General features: G+C 33.9%; 1 protein-coding gene and 1 long non-coding RNA gene across 4 annotated transcripts in view; one reads left to right on the top strand and one right to left on the bottom strand.

The window, feature by feature from the left end:
* LOC123697783 (NAD kinase-like) overlaps positions 1-15743 on the bottom strand; it is a 41788-nt gene extending 26045 nt beyond the window's left edge. Inside the window, exons 1-2 of one of the 3 annotated variants that reach the window (XM_045644327.1) lie at positions 15537-15743; positions 13333-13467 (exon numbers count right to left, since the gene is read on the bottom strand). In XM_045644327.1, the coding sequence (XP_045500283.1) occupies positions 13333-13466 (134 nt within the window). In that variant the 5' untranslated portion in view covers position 13467; positions 15537-15743. Of the gene's footprint in view, positions 1-2258; positions 2699-4735; positions 5008-13332; positions 13468-15536 lie in introns of those variants that run through there. The other 2 variants (XM_045644329.1, XM_045644325.1) reach the window with 2 other exon arrangements.
* Positions 13083-13526, top strand: LOC123697786. The gene is made up of 2 exons (XR_006752276.1): positions 13083-13166; positions 13240-13526. It is a non-coding gene; the product is annotated as an uncharacterized LOC123697786 (long non-coding RNA).
* Positions 15744-25129: the final 9386 nt, after the last annotated feature.

The raw sequence follows: 25129 nt of genomic DNA on the forward strand, positions 1-25129 counted from the left end.
TCATATTCAATTTTAATATGGAAAGGTGCGGTCAGATAAAATTAAATGAATCAAATTCGTTACTAAACGCAATCATTGATAGCAGTGATTGAACCCAAATATTACTGTACCGTTTACGAAAATTACTTCACCAATTGGAAGCTTAACTTCCTCTGACTTAATCCCGAGTAACAAAGGCCATATTTTCAGTTCGTATCCTGGTCAATCCGGAAAGTTACTAGTTCTACAATACAAGGATCGACTGGTCAATGGTACATAGACCGTTATGTCATCTAGGCCATAATCTTTTCACGTTGATAACCTATGCATATTAATTGGCACCTGGCTGTGTTTCTAATGAATTCGATACTCTGACACCGACGTAATGAGATAACTTGGGAACTATTATGTAATATTATAGCGTGTTAAGTTTAATTGAATGTATTATGTATTCTTGTATGTGAATTACGGAGTTTCTTGCCGGTTTTTCTCCATAGAAAATGCTTATTGCTTTCCGTATCGATGGTAAATTGTAAAATTATGTTATGACGATTCAAAAGTGCTTCTAGAAGAAATGTAATTGAATAAATGGATGTTTTAGTTTGAATCTATTTTATTTCTTTTGTATTCGGTTCTACCGATACTTATATACACATGCCATGGTGTGTGGGAAAATGGGTCGTTAATTATATTGGATAAGGTTGCCCCGATAGATGCTGGCATTGTTCATATAATTTGCGGATTTTATGTAGATATACAATAAAGTAAGGCAGCTCTCTAAACGCTGTTCTTTGTTCATTTCTGTCTCAAAATGTAAAATCGGCTGCTTTTCGCTTTTGTATTGCTAGAGAATGTCATGGTAACTAACGACTGCGTCATGAATTCAGTACATACATGTATACAGTATAATATGCTTGGTTGTTTTTAAAGGTAAAGAGATCACTATACTTTAATTAGTTTTATTGACATCTAAACCTGATAGTACGTACAGTTTTATTATTCTATTTTTACGCTTTGATCTCTTTTGGCATTAACTTTCATGTTATGAAGTTAACAGCATCACTGGGACACTACAGGGACACTTTATTAAACTAGTTCAGAAGCCAAGGGATTCATATTATAACTGCACTTGAATCAATAAAGTATATTATAGTGCAGGGTATAGTTTTATATTATCTGTGGTACAGGTAATTTCTCTTTGTACACACAATTTAGGACTATGAAAAAACCTTCGTTTCGCTTCATCAAGCCGTGATTTAACCGTATTTTATAATTGTCAAAGTAATGAAGACCTCTTTGCTTATAGGAGCGGAATACGCTATTCAGAGCGAAAGAGAGGTCAGGCCGGAGGTCAAATATTCGGAAAATTAGGATTATGGCTACCCTTTAATAAATAACTAGTTTCAATCCGCAGCTTCACTCGCAATATCAAATTAAAATTAGTATCTTATTACCAATTTCTTGAAATCTTCGTTGTGATTATGTTCCAATTAATAAATAGACATAATATGTAATGTGATTGTTTAATTTATCAACTATTGATTAAAACAATTCTTGAATTAGTAAATAAATCTGTTTTATCTTTATAACGGGCCAAATGGACAATAGAAACTGATTTTCGTTTATCAGTGTGTTTTGATTGGTGTAAAACTAACCACATCCATGTTATTATAGCCCATAAAGTATACTCGGTTAGCAAAACCTATATTTTAATACATATCTGTGGCCGACTTTTTGAATGTAGATTAGTCCATGCAGTCTTATAATTAGGGTCAACAACCTGTATTTACCTATCACAAATATTATTCATTAATTATGTCTGCTCTACTTTTACTAATAAGATATTCATCTGTTAAGAGGGCTACATTATAGTCCTGGTTGTAAAGTATTATTTTTGTTTAAACTGGGTGTTCTAGGTTTGAACGGAGAGAAGTTCGTTAGCCTAGTGGCCTAAATCCGAAGATCTGTATAGCGCAAACCAGAAAAATGTGTGTGCTAAACATGTTCTTGGAATACATATAAACAAATTATTGTTTTGTTTTGGAAACAATTCTATGAATAGGTAAGCATTAATCACACAGTTACACAGTATGCCGGCTTAATTATGTAAACAAAATTTCTCCCAAACTTTAATTTGTGTTTCGAAAAAACAGCTTTATCTTGGAAATTAATCTTTGCGATGTTTTTATGCATATTCTGTGAAATGTCAGTCTTATCTGAATTCCAGAATTCATAGAAATTATTTATAATTTATTAGTTTCTTATAAGTTTGCACTTACGGCCAAGTACCGGACCGGCGTTGTCTATGGTGGCGGTGTTGGGGCTCCGGGTGCGAGTGCAAGAGGCCCTGAGGGATCAAACTCTTGGAGGGCTTCCTCTTGAACCTCTCCGACCTCTCGACACTCTTGCACATCCTCAGCGTCGACAGTTCCGACTCGGAGCTGCACCACAGCGACTCCATCGACAACATTGTTTAAAATTCGCACAACTCAAAACAAAACTCAATTTTCCATAATCACGACGTTTGTGTATTTCTCAATACGGGCACGGCCTTCTAGTACGAATGTTGCAAAATTTAGCACTCGCGAATACAACGAAACTTCGAACACGTTATAGTGCAAGGAGGGAGGTGAGCGAGCGGCAGCGGTACACTTAGCGCACGTGATCGCGCCTCCCGTGTGACTAACCAACTGACGGATCACGGATGGACGGCTGAACGCCTGATAGCATAATGTTGCGGTGATAGGGACACGGGCCGAATGCGTGTGCGAAATTATAAACAACACCCGCGTGCAGCCCGGTGGATGTAACGCAACGATTCATGGAATTGACGAGATGCAATGAATATTCAATGGCTAATTCATTATCAATAATCATTAATCCATGTACTATAGCATTAACAAGATTCTTTGTTAAATGCAAACTTCTAGTATCGTAAATTATTAACATTATGGATCGTAAGTTTACGAACATTTTGTTTTATCATAATTGAAAATCTAATTGTTTTTTAATTAACAAAATCTAGATTTAGCACATTATTGAGAACATTTTGTTTCATGATAATTGGGAATTTAATTGTCTGTTAATAATAAACATAATCTAGATTTAGCACATTAGTGAGAAAGTGCTTTACTGTCTAACTAATACGTTGAAACACGCGAGACATTTGCTGAAAATTATAATGATCAAATTCTCCAGACTGGTAAGTGAAAGTACTAGCCTTAATCTGTATCTCGTATAATTACTTAATTAGTCCGCGCCAACGTTCCGCGAAACTAAAACGCTATCCTTAATATTAACGACTGCATACGAATTATTCATATTATTCACTGCAATACTTTTAGAAAAGCCAGTTGAAATTCTGCCTCAAAATACTAATTTAATTATTTTGCAAATTAGAACTTGCGCTTTGTTATATTAATGACAATGGGAATATATAATATTTTCTTCACTATTTAATCAATAAAAGATTAGAAAATATCAACAGTAAGATGGGATACTTTACAATTTACAATAATTAAGTTATCTTCAAAAGCAACTGCCATATAAAGGTGAAATAAATTGAGAAAATAATGAATACATCGAGTGTGAATATTCATTTTTTTAATATAATATTTCAATAAGTATAGCAAGGTACAAAGTCTTTTTTAAAACATGATAAAAATATTATCAGCAAAGTGAAGAAGATAATATTATGATAAATAATTTCACTTCTACTATAAGATTGACGGTTTCCTTCGCTGTGTAATGATTAGTGTGAGAGATTGTCTCCATATTTATGCATAAATGTTTGTGATCTATGAGGACTAATAAGCATAATATAAAAAAAAGACGTGTGGCACTCGGGGACTGCTGCAGTAAAGCTATAGCATAGCATACCTTCAAGCCACACCTCCGTGCCCGTTGGAGTGGGAAGCGTGAGGTTTTTCGTTACGGAATTTCTCGATTCGGTCCCCGCGCTCAAGGCCCGCGATAGAAGCTATGCAATAGCTTAAAAAAACAAAAATGATATATAAAATGGATCCGACTTTCGTTATCCTGTTTTTCATTATTTCATTTTATTAATGACAGATGAATAAATGTAATGATCATAATTTTAGCAACACCATAGCAAAGCCGTCTTAGTTGGTTCCCATTTGTTTTAAATATTGAAGTAGTTTATTCAGGACATGTCAAAAATGTATGAACCATAAACCCAGAATTGACAGGAATGAAATGTGTACCAATGGATTCATAATTAAATATAAAAAAATTGAAATTGAAATTACCCATTTTTTGGACATCATCTTTACCACTTATTTTATCCAAGCCATCAATATTCATTGTAAATAATTTTTTTTTAATTTTAAATGGAAATTTACAGTCCGACATACCTAATCAGAGATCTATCTATGTATTTTATTTTTAGTGTCAAATAGGCTAACAGAACACTATCAACAAGTAGTAAAACTGGTCCTTAGAATATAAATCAATGATGATGAATTGATGAGTATATAATATTATGCTTAAAACTTTAAAAGCTTTTAAATGCCTAAGGTTTTTTAGAAGAAACAAATGCCATGATTCAAGCTATGATTATATTCAACGTTATTTTTCTAGAATAACAATCATTTCACTTAAATATGCTAATTTCAGTTAAATTGTTGATTGTTTAGGCTAACTAAAGAAATCGCCGATATTTACTACAAAATAAGGTTATGTTACACATAAAGAGATACTTTAAAGTAAATGTATAAAATATTACAATATTTAATACCTTTCATCGTCTTCTTCAATTGCTTTGCTCGTAGTTGCACATTTATTTCTTTTGTTATCCATCTTCATAACACACAAACCACAAAATACACTGACGTGCGATCATAATTAGCAAGTTATTACATACATATACACGAATATATGATTTTTTACGTAATTGGAAAAAATAACAATAATTACCATTAAATCTATGTTGAACTATAAAAATTCTGTACGTTTGTTTTGTTTATAAATAATTTCTATATTCAGAAACAATCATACCTACTATTTTTTCAGGTTATGACGTTATGACGTGACATTGACAATCACGTAAGTGTCATTTGTCAGTTTTTTTTTTTTTTTTTTTTTCTGTTATGGCAAGAAGATAACCATTTGCCAGTGTCAAGTTAAAGGTAGGGAAACCATACACGGGAAAATAGGGTAGGACGATAGCAAGGTGATCAAAAGAGTTTAGGAAAAAAATAATAATACTTACATTATATTAATACATATTTACATAAATTAAATAGATTATATGGAAATTAATGAACATTACAATTTGATATTATTGCTACATATAAAATTAGATATATTACTTAGATATTTTTTAGGGTACATAAATAGATAGGACATACGAGTAGGAAGAGGAACATTTGAGGATATTAAGGAATCAAAAAAGGAAGAATGGTCGTATAGAGAGCAAGAGAAAAATATGTGGTCTATATTTCCCTCGTCCTCTCCACACTCGCAAACTTCAGTATTTAACACACCAATTCTGGCTAAATGACTAGGAATACACATATGTCCAATTCTCATGCGACTTATTGAAGATATAACCAATTTATTTGCTTCAACACCAACAAACCAAGGCTTTATTGGAATTGTCGGTTGGATTCTATAAAAATTCCTTCCCTTACATTGCCCAGTATCTGCCCAGACTGTATTCCACGTTTCAAAGAGATATCGCTTCGGTAATGTTAGCAGATCATGAGAATAGTTCATGTATGGAAACATATCTCCACACTGCACCGCATCCTTGGCCAAGCTATCAGCCCTATCATTTCCTTGGATTCCACGATGGCTCGGGATCCAAGCAAAAGTTACCAGGTAACCTAGATTAATGCATTCATATAACTTATTTTTGATTTGAAAAATAACAGGGTAAAATGGTTTATTGTAAAAAGAATATTTATCTAAGCATTGCAGAGAACTCATTGAATCAGAAAAAATTACAGATTTAGGTAGCTTCATTAATTTAATATATTCTAATGCTTTTAGGAGCCCAAAGCACTCTCCAGTAAAGACTGAAGACTCCGGCGGTAGCTTAATCTTTTGTGTAATCTTATATTGAACGTGAAATATACCAACTCCAACACAACTATCAGTTGATGATTTAGACGCATCAGTAAAAATATGATGCCAATTACGCCACTCCTTATCAACATTAAATCTAAAGTTTACATTTGAATCTATATTATCATGCTTACTGATTCCTATATTGTACTTTATAATTGGTTTGATCAAAAGGCTCTGGTAGTTATAAGCAAAAAGCCTAAGCAAAAAGCGGTAAAACTGGTGACTGAAAAATATTGGTTGACATTGAAATGAATTTACGGTAACTTACAATTAAGCAAGGTATAGATTTATTTTTCCAGAATGAAGACGTACGTATTCGATCGTTTAACATTTTTAACCTGTTTATTAATGGATGGTTGGTGAATTGTACTATACGGAACAAAAATCTATCAGATAAATATTGCCTTCTGATCGTCAGTGGAGGATCTCCACATTCAACCTGAAGGGCGTTTATGGGACTCGATTTCATAGCACCTAAAACAATCCGGAGGGCTTTAGCTTGAATTTTATCCAACTTGTGAAGAGCAGTTATATTTCCACTTTCTAATAAAAACATTCCGTAGTCTAGGATACTACGAAGCAAGGCATTATATACCAATTTCATACAAGAAGGATGTGCACCCCACCAAACCCCAGAAAGACATCGTAACATATTTAAAATATTTTCACATTTTGTACAAATGTAGTCGATGTGAAAAGTACCTGTCATTTTACTATCTAAGATAATACCTAAAAATTTTGCATGATTTTGAATTGGAATTTGTTTATTATTATAAGTGACACAAACCCTAGGAACTATTCGTTTTTTTGTAAACACTACCGCAACGCTCTTATCAATAGAAATATCCAAACCATTTTGATCCATCCATCGATTAAGATCAGCAAGACCATTATTTAACAAAATACTGGCCGTCTCTAATTTTGAATCAACAGTGTACAATACCAAATCATCAGCATATTGAAGGACATTGACATAACTACTAAATACATTTTCTAGGTCATAACTATAAACATTATATAGAATAGGACTTAGAACTGACCCTTGTGGAAGACCTTTACTGATAGTACGGACAATACTAACTGTGTCGTCAACATTACAAACCACATGTCTTTCTTTTAATATATTTATAATGAAATTAACCAATAAAGCAGGGATGTTCATTTTATAAAGTTTATTCTGGAGTATTGAGATGACTACATTGTCATATGCCGAACGAATGTCTAGAAACGCGGCAATAACTTGTTGATCATTTGAAAAAGCTAAATTTATATCCGTAGTTAGGATGCTGATGTTGCCAATAGCACTTTTCGACTTACGAAAGCCGAATTGCGTCTTTGAAAGGATTTTGTTGTGTTCTAGGAACCACTCCAAACGGTTTTTTATTAAATGTTCTGAAATTTTGGTTAATACAGACGACAAAGCAACGGGTCTGTATGAAGACACTGCAGTTGGAGATTTATTTGGTTTTAAAATTGGAATGATTTCTTGAGATTTCCAAGACAGCGGAACATTCCCAGAAATCATGATGGAATTAATAAGATCAAGATAATAGTTTAAGCAATTTTCAGAAAGATGTGATATAAAAGAATACGGAATTCCATCCAACCCAGGAGCAGAATCTTTAACAGATGATAAAATACCTTTAAGTTCATCAAGTGTAAACAGTGAAGCTAATAGTGAGCCATAATTATGGTCCATAGGGCAGATTATAGGAGGCTTTAATTGAATAAACTCTCTTGCTGTAGACGGGGCTAAATTATCCATAAAATTACTAGCTAATTCCTTTGATATTATTGATGTCTGTTCTTTGAAAGCTGATCGGAAGCGTCTAATATTTTTCCATACTTCTCTGGAGCATGTTTCGGGTGCTAAAGATGAGCAAAAAGATTTCCAACCTTCTCGTTTCTTCTTTTTAAGCAGTAATCTGGTGGAATTGATAGCTTGAGAAAGAAATTCATAATTTATTTCGGACATGTCATTGGCATATATTTTTTCAATGCGCTTTCTTTCTTTAACAGCATTACTACATTCTTCATCCCACCAAGGAGGACTTGGAATTTTCGAAGGATGCATAGATTTGTGGGGTAAAGTTTTATCAGCTGCATCAATCAAGATCTTGGCTAAATGTACAGAACAAGACTCTTCATTGCTTGCATTAATCTCAGGCAACTCTTTAACTTGGCGATCAACCTCTTCTTTAAACTTATGCCAGTCTGCATTATGGAGCTTATACCTCAAACGAGGCTTTATGCTTGTATTATGTATTTTGTTTCCTATAGGAATGGTCATTAATAGGGGAAAATGATCACTACCAAATGAAGTTGCTAGAGGACACCAAGAAATATATGATGCTAATCCTGGAGAGCAAAGAGAGAGATCTACCGCACTAAAAATTTCATTCGCTCGTGTACGTCTTGTTCGCTCACCTGTATTGAGCATGCATAAATTATACTTGTCAAAGATATTTAAAAGTTGTACGCCGCTACTATTCGTAATACTACTTCCCCAGTATTGATGATGGGCATTAAAATCACCCAGTATCAACAAAGGGGTAGAAATAGAGCTAATTAAATTTTGTATATAGGTAAACGTAGAAGCAGTGCTATATGATATATAAATTGAAATGATAGAGAGACTATTTTTTAGATTAATTCCAACATTATTTAAATATTTATTATTGTGAGCTGGTAATACTAATCGTTTAAATTGTATAGACTTTTTGATGAGTATGGCAGCACCACCATACCCATCAATTCTGTCATCACGAACACAAACATAACCTGGAATTCTAAAATTGAGATTTGGTTTTAGCCAAGTCTCATTAAGAGCGATTATAATAGGATCATGCTTATTTATAATATGAATTAAATCCGATTTCTTAGGAATTATGCTCCTGCAGTTCCACTGTATTATTTTGGAATCCATTATTATTACATATTATGCTATCAATTAACTTATACAAAGTGGCAACGTTGGACGGTTTTAATGTTTTATTTTTTAATAAAGTGTTTATCAAAGAAGTTATAATATCCATAATCTGAGATGTTTCGGTTTCATTATGGACCACTTGATATCCGCAGCCATTTTCAGGCGTAGGAATCTGAGCTTGTCTAATAATATCATTATGAGCAACTTTATCATAACCCTTTATAGACTTAGGAGGCAATTTAGGTTTTAAATGAAAAGTTTTTTTGTACGAAGAATTTGTATTATTAACACTTATTCTGTTTGGGGTTGAATTAGAAGAGGGTGCCATCAATACCTCGCCATATGATTTTGTAATTTGTGGGTAAAATTTACTTGCCTCACCATAAGAAATATTTTTTTGAGCCATACATATTTTGATATCTTTTTGCCGTTTATACTCAGGACAGATTTTGTTAGAAGCATAATGGAAACCAGAACATAATAAACATGACGCACAGTCTTCTTCAACCGTACAAGAGTCGCCTGTGTGGTCTTGACCACATTTGTAACACCTAGGTTTCGAACGACAAATATTTTTAGTGTGACCATATCTACAACATTTATAACATTGGATGGTAGGGAAAATATATAAATTTACTGGCAAAGAGTTATAACAAACATAGACACGCTCAGGAAGAACTTGTCCATCAAATGTTATAACAACTGATTGTGTAGGTTTCCAAGATATAGTACCATTAATATTAACCTTATAATTTATCCTTCGGACCTTAATTATTTTACCACAACCTACTGGGGTGGACACATATTCTTTTACTTCCTCGGGGGACCACTCGGATGGAATGCCTTTAACAATACCAATTCTGGTAATATTGAATGATGGAATTTTTGCACTAAGATTATAACTACTCAAATTTTTGGGGTTTCTTTAGTTAACTGCCGCACGTATTATAGGTTTTTTGTGGGGGGGAGGGGGGGGAGGAGGGGGGGACCCTCCCACCAAAAGGGGGAAGTTAGGAAACCAATAGTTTTGGAGAAAAATCAATTTTCCTATTCTAACCTCAAAATGTATGGAATTGGTGGATGGATAAAACTTTAGGTAGTGAGTGCTTGGAAAGTATATCCGTGAAATGAAACACATTAATAGATTAAAAAAATATATTTATTAAAATTTATACACATGATTTATTGCTTTTATTAGTTCATAAAATGGGTCCAATTTATTTTTTTGGACCCATCTCCGCCACTGATATTCAATTACAACATCTGCAAAGTTGGACGGGTGGTTATAATTGTCTTTTTTAAACCAACGTTTAACCACCCGCCATTGGGCCTCAATTCGTTGGGTATGAGTCCCATCTGGAGCCACAAAGGGATTATCAGGATCCGAGTGGTTCACTTTTTTGTGAATATAGCCATGTTCTGCCAAGCAATCGTAGGCCCGCCAGAAGTCCGTGTGTATAGTAGTCCCCTCTAGAACATGTTTTTTGATGAGGGGCACTAGTACTTCCGCTGACCTTATATTATCTGGGCAAACTTCTAGTCTCAGGTCCTCACTCCCATCCTCGATGAGGCCCAACACCCAGTGGCCTTCCACTCGTCGACCTAAAACAAAGAAACATACTTTATAAAGAATGAAAACATACTTTGAAGTGGAAATCGCCCTAAAGTCGCTTCTGGCACTCGCCGGCCGCTGCCGCGGCACGCTCGCTTCGCTCGCTCGGCTCGTGCGGCAGTTCAAGGGTTAAACCTAACACGCTCGTCGCTTCGCTCCTCGCTACCTATTTAACCTCGCTACCTAAGTTTTCACCCGAAAGGCAAATTAGTTCACACAATTTATCACTACATAGTATAAAACAAAGTCGCTTTCTCTGTCCCTATGTCCCTTTGTATGCTTAAATCTTTAAAACTACGCAACGGATTTTGATGCGGTCTTTTTTAAAAGATAGAGTGATTCAAGAGGAAGGTTTTAGTTCATATATAATTTATTAGGTTTTAGACAAAGCGGGCGAAGCCGCGGGCGGTAAGCTAGTAAACTATATAATGAAAATAAAATTGTTCTTACCTTTGTTAAATTTTCTAACTCCAAACTTCGACTCATCAATCTGGACAATTTTTCAGGGCCACCTATCTTGCCAATTGTCTCTTGTTTCTCCAGCTGGTATATTGCTACAGTCTCGCGACAGTAATTATACCAGTCGGAAACTGTAGCCATCGACAAACATTGTAGCCCCCCCCCTCATGTCAGGGTCTTCCTCGATTGCCGTCTCATAACTCCACCGGCGGGTGAAACAATACATTAAGTGAAACACCTGCGGCAGAGTAATTTTTGCTCTCTCGAACCACGTGTTTCTTGCCCGTGTAATTTTGCCACGGGCATTACGGCAGGGAGCCTTGTGGCACCGAAAATAGCCCACATTATTTTCAGTTAATTCAATCCGCATTGGTGAGCGGTGTCGGGGGCATAATTTTTGCATTGGTATCATTTGATTTGCTTCTGCAAATTCAATGCACTGCTCCTTCGTGCCGCACTCCCTCACTAGACGAGCGTGATTCATTCTTTGTAGAATTTCATCCACGTACAAACGACGAGGTACGTAGTCTCCGTACAGCTCTCGATTGCCGTCGTTGGGGTCCGGCAAGAGCTCTCCGTCCTGGTCGTTGTCTGCACGGGGAATGAGGTCCGCGGCGCCCGAGGGGCCCGCCAAGCCCGAGGGGCCGGCGACATCGTCGGCAGGTAGTTCCATTTCAAACAAAGGCAAGTCCAGGTACAGCGCGTGGGTCGTCGTTAGGGCAAGGTCCAAAATCCAAAAAAACGTAAGCCGGGTCGTCGTGGGAAGCAGGTACAAGTGCAGGTAGAGCGCGGGGGTCGTTAGGAGATCACAAAAAACAAAAGAGCACATTCCAGGTACGCAAGCGCAAAAGGAATGCCGTTATTTTTTATTTCAATGTCAATGTCAAATCTCTCTATACGTTCCATTTTACGACAACTAAAATCCAAAATTATCCATATTTTAGACACATTTTGACGCATCAATGCACTAAAGTCACAGTAAAGTGAAATGGAACGTCTTGGTCCGCTTTTTTTGCACAACAAAACGGAGAAATGCGCTTTTTTCGTACAAAAAATTATAAACTTTAAAAATTAATAACTAAAAAACTACAAGTTTCCTAACGATAATATTTCGGAATTACAATCTTACATTACGTAGCTAACTAACAATATAAATATTTCGAACAAATTCGTGCGACAGTTAACTAAAGCCAACCCAAATTTTTATTTTTGATGAACTCATTAGCATCCTGCGCTGTTGTGAATGCAACAATGCAACGGTTTCTGCCTATTTTTTTAATGCTACCAGATACAATGTTTTTTATGTTATTGTTCTTTAAAAACCAAAAGTAATGGGATGCAGAGTAGAGCCATCGCCGGGTGATGTTTCAGTTCTCTGTACATGAACAATATAAGGGAAGGAATCTGAAGGTACATATTCACACCGACTATCTTGTAAAGCAACAGAGTCATGTAATTTAGTATTATCATTAGGTCTATTTAGTTTATCACCAACATCAATATTTTCAGTGATCATTGATTCATTTGAATCTTTTGCATGCTTTCTATAGCGACGTTTCTTTGGAGTACTCTCCAAATTCAGATCTAGGCATGTATTTGTAACATTTGGGATAGTAATGTAACTAGCTACCTCAGGACCGGGGGTAACCAGTCCTGGGGGAATAGGATCCGGAGGATCGTTCATAGAACAATCAGACCGAACCTTACCTCACGAAATTTAACTTTTTACATACTATAAATTAAATATATACAAAAACTTACCTAAATAAACACTAACTATACACAATTAATAAAATATATACAATTATAAACAATATATACAAAACCAAACTCCACTGATCATATAAAAATTAATTATTTTAACAGCCAAGAAAAATTACACCCGCTTCATTCGAAGTTTCCCGCGCTTTCCTCCATTTGTCAGTTGTCATCCACATAGATGATTATAAAATAAAAATATAAAATCATAAAATTATGTAGGTAATACATATATAGATATATAGGTAACAACATAAATAAAAGTAATGTTTATCAAACAGGTTTATCATATAAAAAATGTGCTAAAAGACGCGAAAGAATAAATTGTGCAAAATAAAGGTTCACTACATTAAATTAATTTGATTTATCTTCGCAAATATACAGTAATACAATTTGCTATTCGTTCTTTCAGGAGTACCAGCTTCGCATGCTATGTATAAAAAGTAAAACGTTACTTGTTCTTATTACCTACTACGAAGCCTACTACCCTTATTTTATAACTTACCGGAATGTATTCAACTTGTCAATCACACCGCTTAGAGGATTTTTGCGGAGAGGCCCGGGGGATCCACCAGGCGAGTTCTCTCTGGACTCCGCAGCGAGCGCCCGAGCGACCATGAGGTCTTGTTCGTTTAACATCCTGTAAAGTAAATGAAAACCATGCTTTTAATGAATGCTCTCCTTTTCCACATAGGTTAAGATATCTTTTACTGTAGGTACAATTGTCTCCTAATTTATTTCGTTCAAAGATTACGTTCATAAACTTAATTTCGATTTTGTTAAAATTTCCCCTGATATTTTTATTATAAAACTAATTTTAAAACTAAATGTTACTACATACCTACCTATTATAGTATCAATAATTACATCATTAAATTTTTCCGAGTCGTAGACATAAGTAGGTAAACTTTCAAATTAAAAATAAGTATTTTGTAACGAAGTTCCATAACGCGCATTTTCATGTTTTCACAAGGCACAAAAAAATTGCGTAGGTAATATATTTTTATTGAATGTGCAAAGATTTGTAGTCCGGTTGTCGAATATTGCGCAGGGTCAACATAATACTTTATATGATAAACATATTAGGGTGGTGGCATTGGCAGTCTACCAAGGCTTATGTTTCACCTTAATTTAGTTTTTATAAAATGACTATATTACACAATTTATAATGCCTTAAAACAAATTAGAATGTAAAAAACAAGACCTTCTTTTAATTTCTTTACGTAAATAGGTACCTACAATTTTCATATAGGTAATTGGTTAAGAAAAAACTACATAGGTAACTACGCACATAATAGAATCTGCCACCGGAATCTCCATATTTATAGACTTTTACATCACGTAGAATAACAAAAATGCTCACGTGTTTACTAACTGACAAGATTTTACGAAAATACGTTAACAGAATATAGAAGTTATTTCCTAAATTCTTTATCGAATAAGTATAATTTTTAGAACTATTATCATTGTGGTACACCAAATTAATAGATAGATAGACTATTTTCCAAAACTCCCGCCATAACTCAAGATTGATTATAAAAAATACCTATAAGACACATAATATATTAAGATATTACCTATATTTTGTATGTATTAATAAAGTATAACAAGGTGTGCTTTGTTCATCGCTCAAGGCAAAATTGCATACCTATAAATTAGAAGGTTTCGAATTAAGAACACATTCATTGAACCATAGAAAGTTATTAGCCGTGTCGTAATATCGTACGATGTTAGACCCTCAAACCAAACCTGTAATGTAATGTCATGAACACTGTGTTATTTGCATAGGCAATGTCATTACTCATTACTATAAACAACTGGCTTTCCGCCTGCAGCTTCGCCCGCTTAGTCAAGGGAAATTACCAAAAAATTGACATGGCTTCCCCAGTAATAAATAGCCAATAGGTAGCCTATATCATTCTCCAGATCTTCCTCCGAAAGAAAAATAAACACGCCTTCGCATTTATGAATTACTTACTATAGATATTTTTATCAAATTATAACCGAAATTTTCCATTTATTCCTCAAAATGATGGAAAGTATAATGAAATATACGTCGCACGTACATACTGAAGTTTGTTGTTTTTGAGAAAGTTTGTAAAGTAACACTATATCGACCCCATTGCTCCAATTGGTAAACATAGTAGGAATTGAAATTAAAACATATTATACCTAATAGTGGAAAAGTTTCATATATATAAATATTGATCAACAAACTTGATTCACTTTATAGCTGTACCGGACACTTACCGAGTAAGAGTTCCTTTCTTTATGTCTACCCTTCTTTTTTACAATATTTTTTTTGCGAATTAGAATAGTCGAGTAACCTATATGTTTAAAAAATGTAAATTTACAGATTATACAATCAGGTGTTCGTACCTCCTGCTATATGGATCTAAGCAGCTACTGTTATTTATTAAAAAAAATATCTAACAACCAATAATTTAAACCGTAAAGAGCGCGTTATGAGCATTTTGAGTCTATCCGATAATCCGATACTAGCACACATATTAAAGAACAAGGTTCGGTAAATTGGTGAATGGAAAGTGAAAATCCATCTATTGTTCCGTTTTAGGCTTCAGTGATAACACTTCCTATAGTTACCGGTTTACACATTTTTTGTGACTTAAATATACTGTTTATCAGATTGTAGTGTTCTTTTTATAAAACACAACGTGTGCTATTAATTTATTTCCTTTTTATACTCACTTGAAAAATAGTGAAGTAACTAAGCACGTTGGGATTTCACAATTTCTTATATTTTTAACATTTTATCACTGAAATATACAGTTAGTTTTATGGAATATGCAGGTGTCACTACACATTATAATTCACTAAAATAAAATAATATTCAGAGCGCACAAGGCGACGGATAAAAATCGGAGCGTGTGCGCGTGAGAGAATTTTGTATTACAATGCTCACGTTTATTTTTGCTAGGGGTCGGTCGGTAGGTTAGGTACAGGCGTACAGCATCCGTCAATGAAGTAAGCCATGGTCATATCGAGCCTCTCACTTCATCAATGGTTTGCCGACAGCTGGTAGAACCCGCAACTTCGACTATGTAATTAATATAAATTAGGTGTAATTACGTACAAAGGTCACATAAATTGTATTGAATTGGATTCCTATGGCTATTTATTTCCATTTGAAATTCACAATGTTACTTGACTTGACTATGACGGGTTTAATCATTACTGAATTTTTGTACACTATTAAAATCTTCACACGCCACATCTACTTGTGAATTATGATGTAAATGTGTGAAACGCACGTGTTTTGTAATTACATAATATGTCACGTATCGAGCTTTTAATCTACAATATCAACTTCATTAGTTATTATTGGATACATAGGTACTTTTATCATACATATTTTATGGCTGTCCAATGTACATAATATATTGAGCCATTATTAAGCTTATATTGGGCAAATATCCTAGGGATATGTAATACTGGGAAAGTATTATGAATTTTATCTTATCTAATATATGAACTAGACTCGAAATAAAATTATAACATAATTTAGGACATTATTTAAATGACGACGACCACGACCACGAGAGCTACCCTACCTCTTTTTCAACCCATACCTTAGAACACCTTAGAATGAAACTAACGAGTGCCTTTCCCGGTTCCCCTTTTCAGTTCATTAAATTGTTTATTTATTTATCTTATTTTAAGTAGCTAACTACACTGCACAAATTAATGTGAATTTTATGGGTATGTAGTAAAATAAATGATTTTTTTTATTTTAAAGTGTAGGTAACTATGTAACTATATGTATTCTATTCGTAAATAAATACATAACCTTGACATAACAATATCACTTTTACAAATCTGCACATCCATTTTAATTGAAAAACGAAGGAGATTCTGAATTAGACTGTATATTTTTTTGGCGTTGTTACTATACTTACTATGGTCACAGTCTACTAAATATTTATACTGTGCTATGGTTGTTAGCTTGGTATAACTCCGTTACTAGTTTTCAACCGATTGAATTGATTATTTTTTGTGTTTGATAGAAAATTTACGTAAGTAAAATGTACCTATCACTAATCAAACATAGTTGATATAATTTTTTAACGAACTTATTGAGATTGGAATCTTATTGTAAGAGATTTTGAGATAAGAGATTGCTTGTTATCAGTTACATACTATGAATTAACAGAGTCATCTTATCGTTATCGCCTACTTATAATAAGAAAATTCGCTAATGAATCATCTGCATATAAGGGGTCTATTTTTGAAAATTTAATCATTGTTGTCATCATTCAGGTTTATTTTCAGCGCCACATGTACTGGTAATCACTAATCACTATTAACCTTAGAGTATATATACTATCTATAGAGTGCGAACAACCAAGTGGGAACAGTAGGCACAGGTGGGAACAACACGACGTTCCCGCCGCGAGCGCTCGCAGTCGTGGTTGAGTGCTCACGAAGTGCGTTGCTCTGGATTTTTTTTCATATTACGAATAAACATGGTGAAATGTGCTGTTCTATCTTGCAAAAACGATACTAGAAAATACACAAAATTGAAATCCACTATCACATTCCATCAGTAAGTCGATTGTTATACTTATTTTTATGAAAATAAATCTAGCATCGCGGGGGTGAAGGGTAGGTGAGAGGCGGACACGCGCAGGCTTGCTCGCGCGCCTCACTGCCGCCACGTGATCGTAGTGATGTGACCTGACCAACGCTGTACTCGATATAAAGTTTACTAGAAGAACTATATTTTAACAAATTATTTATTTAACTTAAAATTTAAAACTCTTTTAAAAATGTATTATAAATATATTTGTGGTGTGTTTTGTATGATACACTTTCTAATATTATGAATGCGAATGTAAATGTAAAGTATGTAATGTTACGATATATTTTCTGAACCGCTAAATTGATTTTGAAGATTTTGATAGTAGAATGGATAAAATTAAATAAAAAAATTATTAATATTATTTATTATATTATCATTTTAAATTATTAATTATTTCTTAATATTTTTTACCATTTTTAAAACATTATTATTATGGTTTGATTTATTATTAAAGAAATAGCACTAAACCTGATCTTTTATTTTATTAACTTTATTATTTAAAAAGTACTCACGTTTTTCTGATATTCCAATTAAACATATTTTTTTTAAAGTACTTATAATTAATACAAGAAAATTTCATATATAATATTTAATATTCAAATGGAATAAACAAACTTTATTCAGTTGGTAGACAAATTTAAAATTACATATTTATACTTTATTCGTATATTTTTCCTTTAATAACTTATTGAACATAAAATTTACTTATGATACATATTTATTTACATAACATATCGACAGTTCAACACGCAATTGATACCTACCCATCCCTATTTGTCACACACACATCTATATAGTATCTATAGCTCATCTGCCTACGATGCGCAATAAGCAATTTGTGTAATACACTCGCTCTATACTATTGTAATATATACTCTAAGCTATTAACCCATATCATCCCAGTGTTCCATTTTTGGATCGGTTATTTTAGGAATTTTTGTTTTTTTTAACATGAACGCAGCCGTAAATATTTTTGTACTGTGGCAACACTGAAGTAGCTAGCTGTGAAAACCAACTTTTTCTTTTTACAATTTGGCGCGAAATTTTTGTTTTGTTTTGAGTTTTCTACTGAGATTTATGGTGAAAAAATGTCCAGCCGTAAAAAGTAAGTAATTTTTATATATTATAATGATAATTGCTACTATTGTTATCAAATATTATCAACTATGGAGTAATTTATGAGACTGTTACAAAACATCATAAAAGTTGAATGTATTTATATAAAATAAATTTTCTTCTTCGTACCGTTCCACTATTGGAACAGTAGGATAATATGCCTATGTGAATTGTTGTTACATGTGACACTACATTTATTCAATTATTTCAATTTTTTTGTTTCAGATTGTCTGTAAATGATATTATTACATACCTAGAAGAAGATGACGATGTATTATCTGCGGATATCTACATAACACCCCCGGAAAATTACGACAAAAGTGATGAAGACAGTGGTGATGAGGAGTCTACCAATATAAATAATTTAACAAAACACCAGCTGTTAGCGGAAGCCAAAGTAAGGGCATCGGTTAATACCCAGGTAGGAATAACTGCAACAGAAGATGCTTCCAGTGACCTTCTCCTGGAAGAATCCACTGAACCAATACCTAGCACATACTTTTTCTGATATTACGCTGGTTCGTTACAACGATAATAATATTGTTACTGTTGCATCAACACAATGCGGGGTAGAGCCTATCGGAAAAGTCAAACGTTATTGTGACAAGCAAAAAAAAAGATGTTGATCAACCTCGATGCATCGTGAATTATAACAGATTTATGGGAGGTGTCGATCGACTAGATCAAAATGTGGGATGCTATCGGATTTCTATATGCCTCAAGAGTTAATGATGTTCCCAATTAACGTTTGCGTCAATAATGCGTTTCAATTATACAGATTATCTCCAGTGGCACAAAATAACTCTTACGATTATTTATCTTTTACGAGATACATTGTTAAAACTTAACTTATGACAAAAACTGCCACATCTGTCTCGACTGCCAACAAACCGACCCCTAGATCTTCTCTTGCAGTTATCAAACGAGTTCCTACTAGTATAAGATTAGATGGCAAGACCCATCATATAGTAAAAAATGAGAAACAAAGTCGCTGTGGGTTGTGCCATAAAAACACAACAATGAAGTGTGAAAAATGTAACGTTGCTTTGCACCAAAAATGTTCACCTGCTTTTCATTCCAAGTAAATTTTAACTAAAACTTTTATATTCTAATTTTTCAAATAGCCTATAATGTGAGTTGCAAATTGATATGCTTATTAATAAATAATACGTAACTAAATGGCTTTATTTTCAACCATTTCTATACATAAGAAGCTACTTGGTACCAGTGGCATATCTTCCTACTGTTCCATTATTGGAACGGTACTGAAACTGAAATATTAGAAACTGATATTTTTTTATTATTACATATTATTAATAAAAAGGGTCTTATGATTAAGTTCTGCAAGTTTCATCGAAATCGAAGAAGTTTAAGTAGGCTTGGGATGATATGGGTTAAAATAAAAGCGAATGCTAAATACCTACCTACAGTAGATAATATAATAAGTATGTATCTGTATAGATGAGATAGCAACTTCTTGTACCTATTGTTTTTAAAAGATTAATAAATATTTAATGTTTAAGTCTTAATCTATACTATAATATATTGTTATGTTTGGTAAACTAACAATAATTGTAACGCAGTTTCACAACTTGAGCTATCGTACGAGTGGCTCAGTGGAACTAACGTGGAGCATCGATCCGCGGGTCGTGAGTTCAAATCCACACAAATCTCAATGCATTTTTTATAATTATTAATATTTTTAGAAACGTCTGTAAATCTTTATCGGATTGTCATTGAAAGGTCAGTGGCCGTTGAGCAGTGGATCTCGGTACACTGGTTGTTGGTTTAATTTGTTTGAAATAATAATATATATAAGTGTTATTATCCTAAGTTTGTGCTATTATTTTCGTGCGAGAAGGGGTAAGTCGTAGTTTTAGTACTATAATGTTAAGATTATGGAAACTCAAAAGTAAATAAAATTGTGTTTTGTTTGTAGCCTATATGAAACGCCTTCGATCTCACGATCAAAATTATACGCATTCGATATCCATACGACTGTTTATTACTACCGGAGCTAACTAAAGGCAGGGATTGGAAGGATCCCGTTTATGAATAAAATCCTCCTGGCGCCCTCATTAATTTGCTAAGATTACTTAGATATAAGTTTTGTTAAAATAAGCTAGTTAGTTACTACTTAACACTTAATTATTATCCTGTGGTTAAGTCTAACCGTTTTTTGTAATGAGTGCATGTAGTTCTTGCTTTAAGTTAACATTTCCATTGATTGTGTACGTCAATGAAATAAAACGTTTTCTTTATAATAGCATAGTTGTTTATTTCCAAATTCATAATATCATCGTGTGCTTAGGAAAAATAACCCATAACAAAATGGCGCCCAACGTTAAAACAATGGGATTATTTTATTTATACTCTAATAATTCTAATTTAACAAAAACATATGCTTGATATTTTTAATTACCTACACCGAGATAAACGAATAATAAACGAATTTGTATCATTCGCTAGCGAGTTAATAGTACTTAAGTATTATAATAGATAGCCTGCTTTATTCTTATTAATTCTTTTAGTTTTATTCAGCATTGCAGCTTGTTTAAATACATTGTTATTAGGAATTCATGTACCTAAGTTGCTTTAATACTTCATCATAATATTTGTATTTTATTAGTCTTGTGGATTTGTTGTTATATGTATATTTTGTGGAATGCTAGAATATAAGATTAAAGTGTTTCATGGATTGTGATTTTTTTATACATATTTAGTTGAGGATATAACAACTTATCCTTTCTTGCACGGTTTTTACAAGCGCATAAATTCTTATAAATTCTTATAGCATAGGTACCTACCGTTTAATTATGGATCCACAGTATTTGTTGAAGGATGAGGTGGAGTTTGAACTCGCGTGCCGTGGATACGTGCATCCAGGGGGCTTAGCCTCAGCATTAAAACTTGTTTTAAAAAAAATGTTACATGTTGAAAATTTAAAACTGGTTACGTATGAATTAAAAGCACCCAGCCAATGTAGTGAAAATCCTAGTAAGGAATTAGATATATGCTCAGATAAATTAGATTGCATTTTACGTTACGTGTCCGAATTAAAGGAAAAACCCGATAAGCAGCTTTATAAACGTTTAGTCTCTCGTTTATTTCATGTGATGAATAGGTTAAAATTCATTGAAGCAGCTGAAACATTAGATAAGGAGAAGCACAAAGCTTTGTCGGATAAGGCTGTTATATTACTTAGTGATTTAGAGGCTAAGGATGATATGGAGGATGATGATAAAATTACTAAGGAAATGAAAGAAATTCTACAAAAATCATTGGGTGAAGATAGTCATAAGATACTTAATGAATTGGATGTTGACGTCATTGGGCCATCGACATCTAAAGTCCCCTACGAAAAGTACTTAGACAAAGAATGCACTTCGAAAGTAGATTTAGAACAGAAGCGAGTTAGCTTTGGTCATGATGATTTAGGCATTCAATATTTTCATGATAAATTACCGGCGAACGTTTTTAACTCGACGTCAGTAAATGATGCTCAAGTGACTCAAATATTAAGACACAAGTTGGTGCCTATTAGCCAATGGGGTGTTCAGTTCTCTGGCGACACTAGTATTAGTGTTAACGCTTTTATTGAGCGAGTGAATGAATTGAAATACGCTAGAAATGCAACGGATGAAGATCTTTGGAGACACGCTATTGATTTTTTTAAGGGAGATGCTTTAATTTGGTTTCGCGCTAATAGAGAATATATAGAAAACTGGAATGAACTAGTCATCTTATTAAAACGTAATTTTCAGTCGCCATACTATCAAGAAGAATTGCTTACTGAAGCGAAATCTAGAACACAGGGTTCTCATGAATCTGTGGTTATTTATGTATCCGTCATGCAAAATTTATTTAATAGACTTCCAAACAAAATTTCGGAAATGGAGAAAATTATGATAATTATAAAAAATCTTCAACCGTACTATCAAAGAGCAGTATGTAGGGACGTATTTTCTTCTATTTCCGATTTGGTTAATGTTTTGAGAATTTTGGAAAGAACCAAAATTAATTGTGATAACTTCAAAGAACCTAAATCTTCTAATAAATCTATGGAACCGGATTTAGCCTATAAGTCTAGTATTGAAAATAATCATGAGATACATGAAGTAAAAGCTTCAGTTCCAAAGACATACAGCAATAAACAAAGATGTTGGAATTGTCGTGAATCTGGACACTTATTTCGATCATGTGCAGCACCCAAGCAACGACTTTTTTGTTATAGATGTGGTCGATTTGGCATTACATCTAAAGAATGTAATTGTATGGGAAACGAGAAAGGGGAAGGGCAAGACACTGCCAACTAACCTTTCCCCTTGGTCGAGATAGTATTGAGTGGCAGAACTGGTTAAATTACGTTCGGCTATTCATGTCACAAGAAGTAATTTCTCCTCTCACCTTTCGGAAGGAGTGTGATAATAGGTCATACGTATGTATTGACATCCTTGGTAGAAGAGTCAATGGCTTATTGGACTCGGGAGCTACTAGATCCGTGGGTAACTTAAGGTTTATAGAATATATAAAGGTTGTAAACTTGAAGACGCAGAAACGAGAACCCGTTTACATTTCTACTGCAGATGGAACTAATCACACTCTTTCTGAAATTGTTGATGTACCCATTAAATTTAATAATAAATTTCACGTCATGTCGATATTGGTAATGCCTAATTTGTCTCAAGACCTGATTTTAGGCAAGGACTTCTTTGAATTATTTGATATAGGGTTTACATTTAAAGGTTATGATATAAAAGAAGGGCTACATATTAATACGGTATCAGATGAAGAACCAGCAATTATAAGTGAAGAAAATTTAAATGAAAACCAAAAAAAGTCTTTATATGAGGTTATTAATTATATTAAGGAAGAAATTGGGTCAGGGTTAGGTAGAACAAAGATTCTGAAGCATACAATAGATACCGGTGATAGTAAACCGATATACCAAAAGCAATACAATTTTTCTCCAGTTATTAAGAAAATTATTGAACGTGAACTAGATGAAATGTTAGCCATGGATGTAGTGGAGCCATCTTACAGTCCTTGGTGTTCTCCAATAGTACTAGTTAAAAAACCAAATGGCTCCAATAGACTTTGTTTAGATAGTAGGCAGTTGAATAAGGTCACTAAAAGAGACACATACCCCTTGCCTAGAGTGGCTTCTATATTAGACAACTTGCGACACTCAAAATTTCTTAGTACTCTGGATCTTAAAACGGCTTTTTGGCAAATTGAACTGGATAAGTGTAGTAGAGAGAAGACAGCGTTTGCAGTGCCTGGTCGAGGGTTGTATCATTTTAAAGTAATGCCTTTTGGTCTTGTAAATGCATCACAAACACAACAAAGACTTATGGATATTTTATTTCATGCCTTAGAGGGCAAAGTTTGGGCTTATCTGGATGACATTGTTATTTGTTCCGAAACGTTAGAGGAACACCTGAACATTCTAAAACAAGTGTGTAGCATATTAAAAGATGCTGGTTTAACAATAAATATTGAAAAATGCAAATTTGCGCGTTCAAGTATGCGTTTTCTGGGATACATTGTAGATAAAGATGGATTGCGTACTGATCCTGAAAAAGTGTCAGCTATTATAAATTTCCCAAGACCTAAAAATTTAAGAGATTTAAAAAGATTTATTGGAATTGCAAGTTGGTATCGAAGGTTTGTTAAAAATTTTGCACTTATAGCAGCACCCCTCCATCAGTTGACAAAAGGGAGAAAATCAAAAACATTTAAGTGGACTGATGAGGCAGATAACGCATTTGTTAAGGTAAAAACACTCTTAACCACCACGCCAGTTATTTGCTGTCCTGATTTTAATAAACCTTTCATTATTCAATGCGACGCTTCAAATAAAGGTATAGGAGCAGTCCTATGTCAAAAGGTTGACAACGTCGAGAAACCTATAGCGTTTCTTAGTAGAAAACTTAATGAGCGAGAACAATTATACACGACATCAGAAAGAGAACTTTTGAGCATTGTTTATGCTATAGAAAAATTCAGACCCTACATAGATGGATCGCATTTCGCAGTCGTCACTGATCACAGTGCACTAAAAATGCTTCATAAAATGAAAGACCCTCATGGTAGACTTGCGAGATGGGCCATGAAATTACAGCAGTTCAGTTTCGATATAATCCATAGGCCCGGTAAATCTAACGTTGTTCCTGATGTTTTATCACGATCCATTGATGCCCTTGGAGACTGTATAGAAAGTAACTTTTTCAGCATTTTAGAGAAACATAAGGACGAATGGTATAGAAATAAAGTTTTAAAAATTACTAGTGGCAGACAGGTTCCTAATTGGCAAGTGAGAAATGGGTTATTATATAAGAAAATTCATCTGAAGCAATATCCAGATAAAGTTAACGACTGGAAATTGTACATTCCGCATGCACTCAGAGGTGATGTTTTGAAACGTTGCCATGATAATGTCACTGCAGGTCATTTGGGAGTACGGAAAACTTTATTTAGAGTAAAACAACATTATTACTGGCCTGACATATTAAATGATGTTAAGGTGTATGTTGGGAAGTGTGAAGTGTGTGCAAGAGCAAAAGTGTCGCAACAATTACCCTTA

The sequence above is a fragment of the Colias croceus genome, chromosome 15 (assembly GCF_905220415.1).
Source record: "Colias croceus chromosome 15, ilColCroc2.1".
Classification (NCBI taxonomy): domain Eukaryota; kingdom Metazoa; phylum Arthropoda; class Insecta; order Lepidoptera; family Pieridae; genus Colias; species Colias croceus.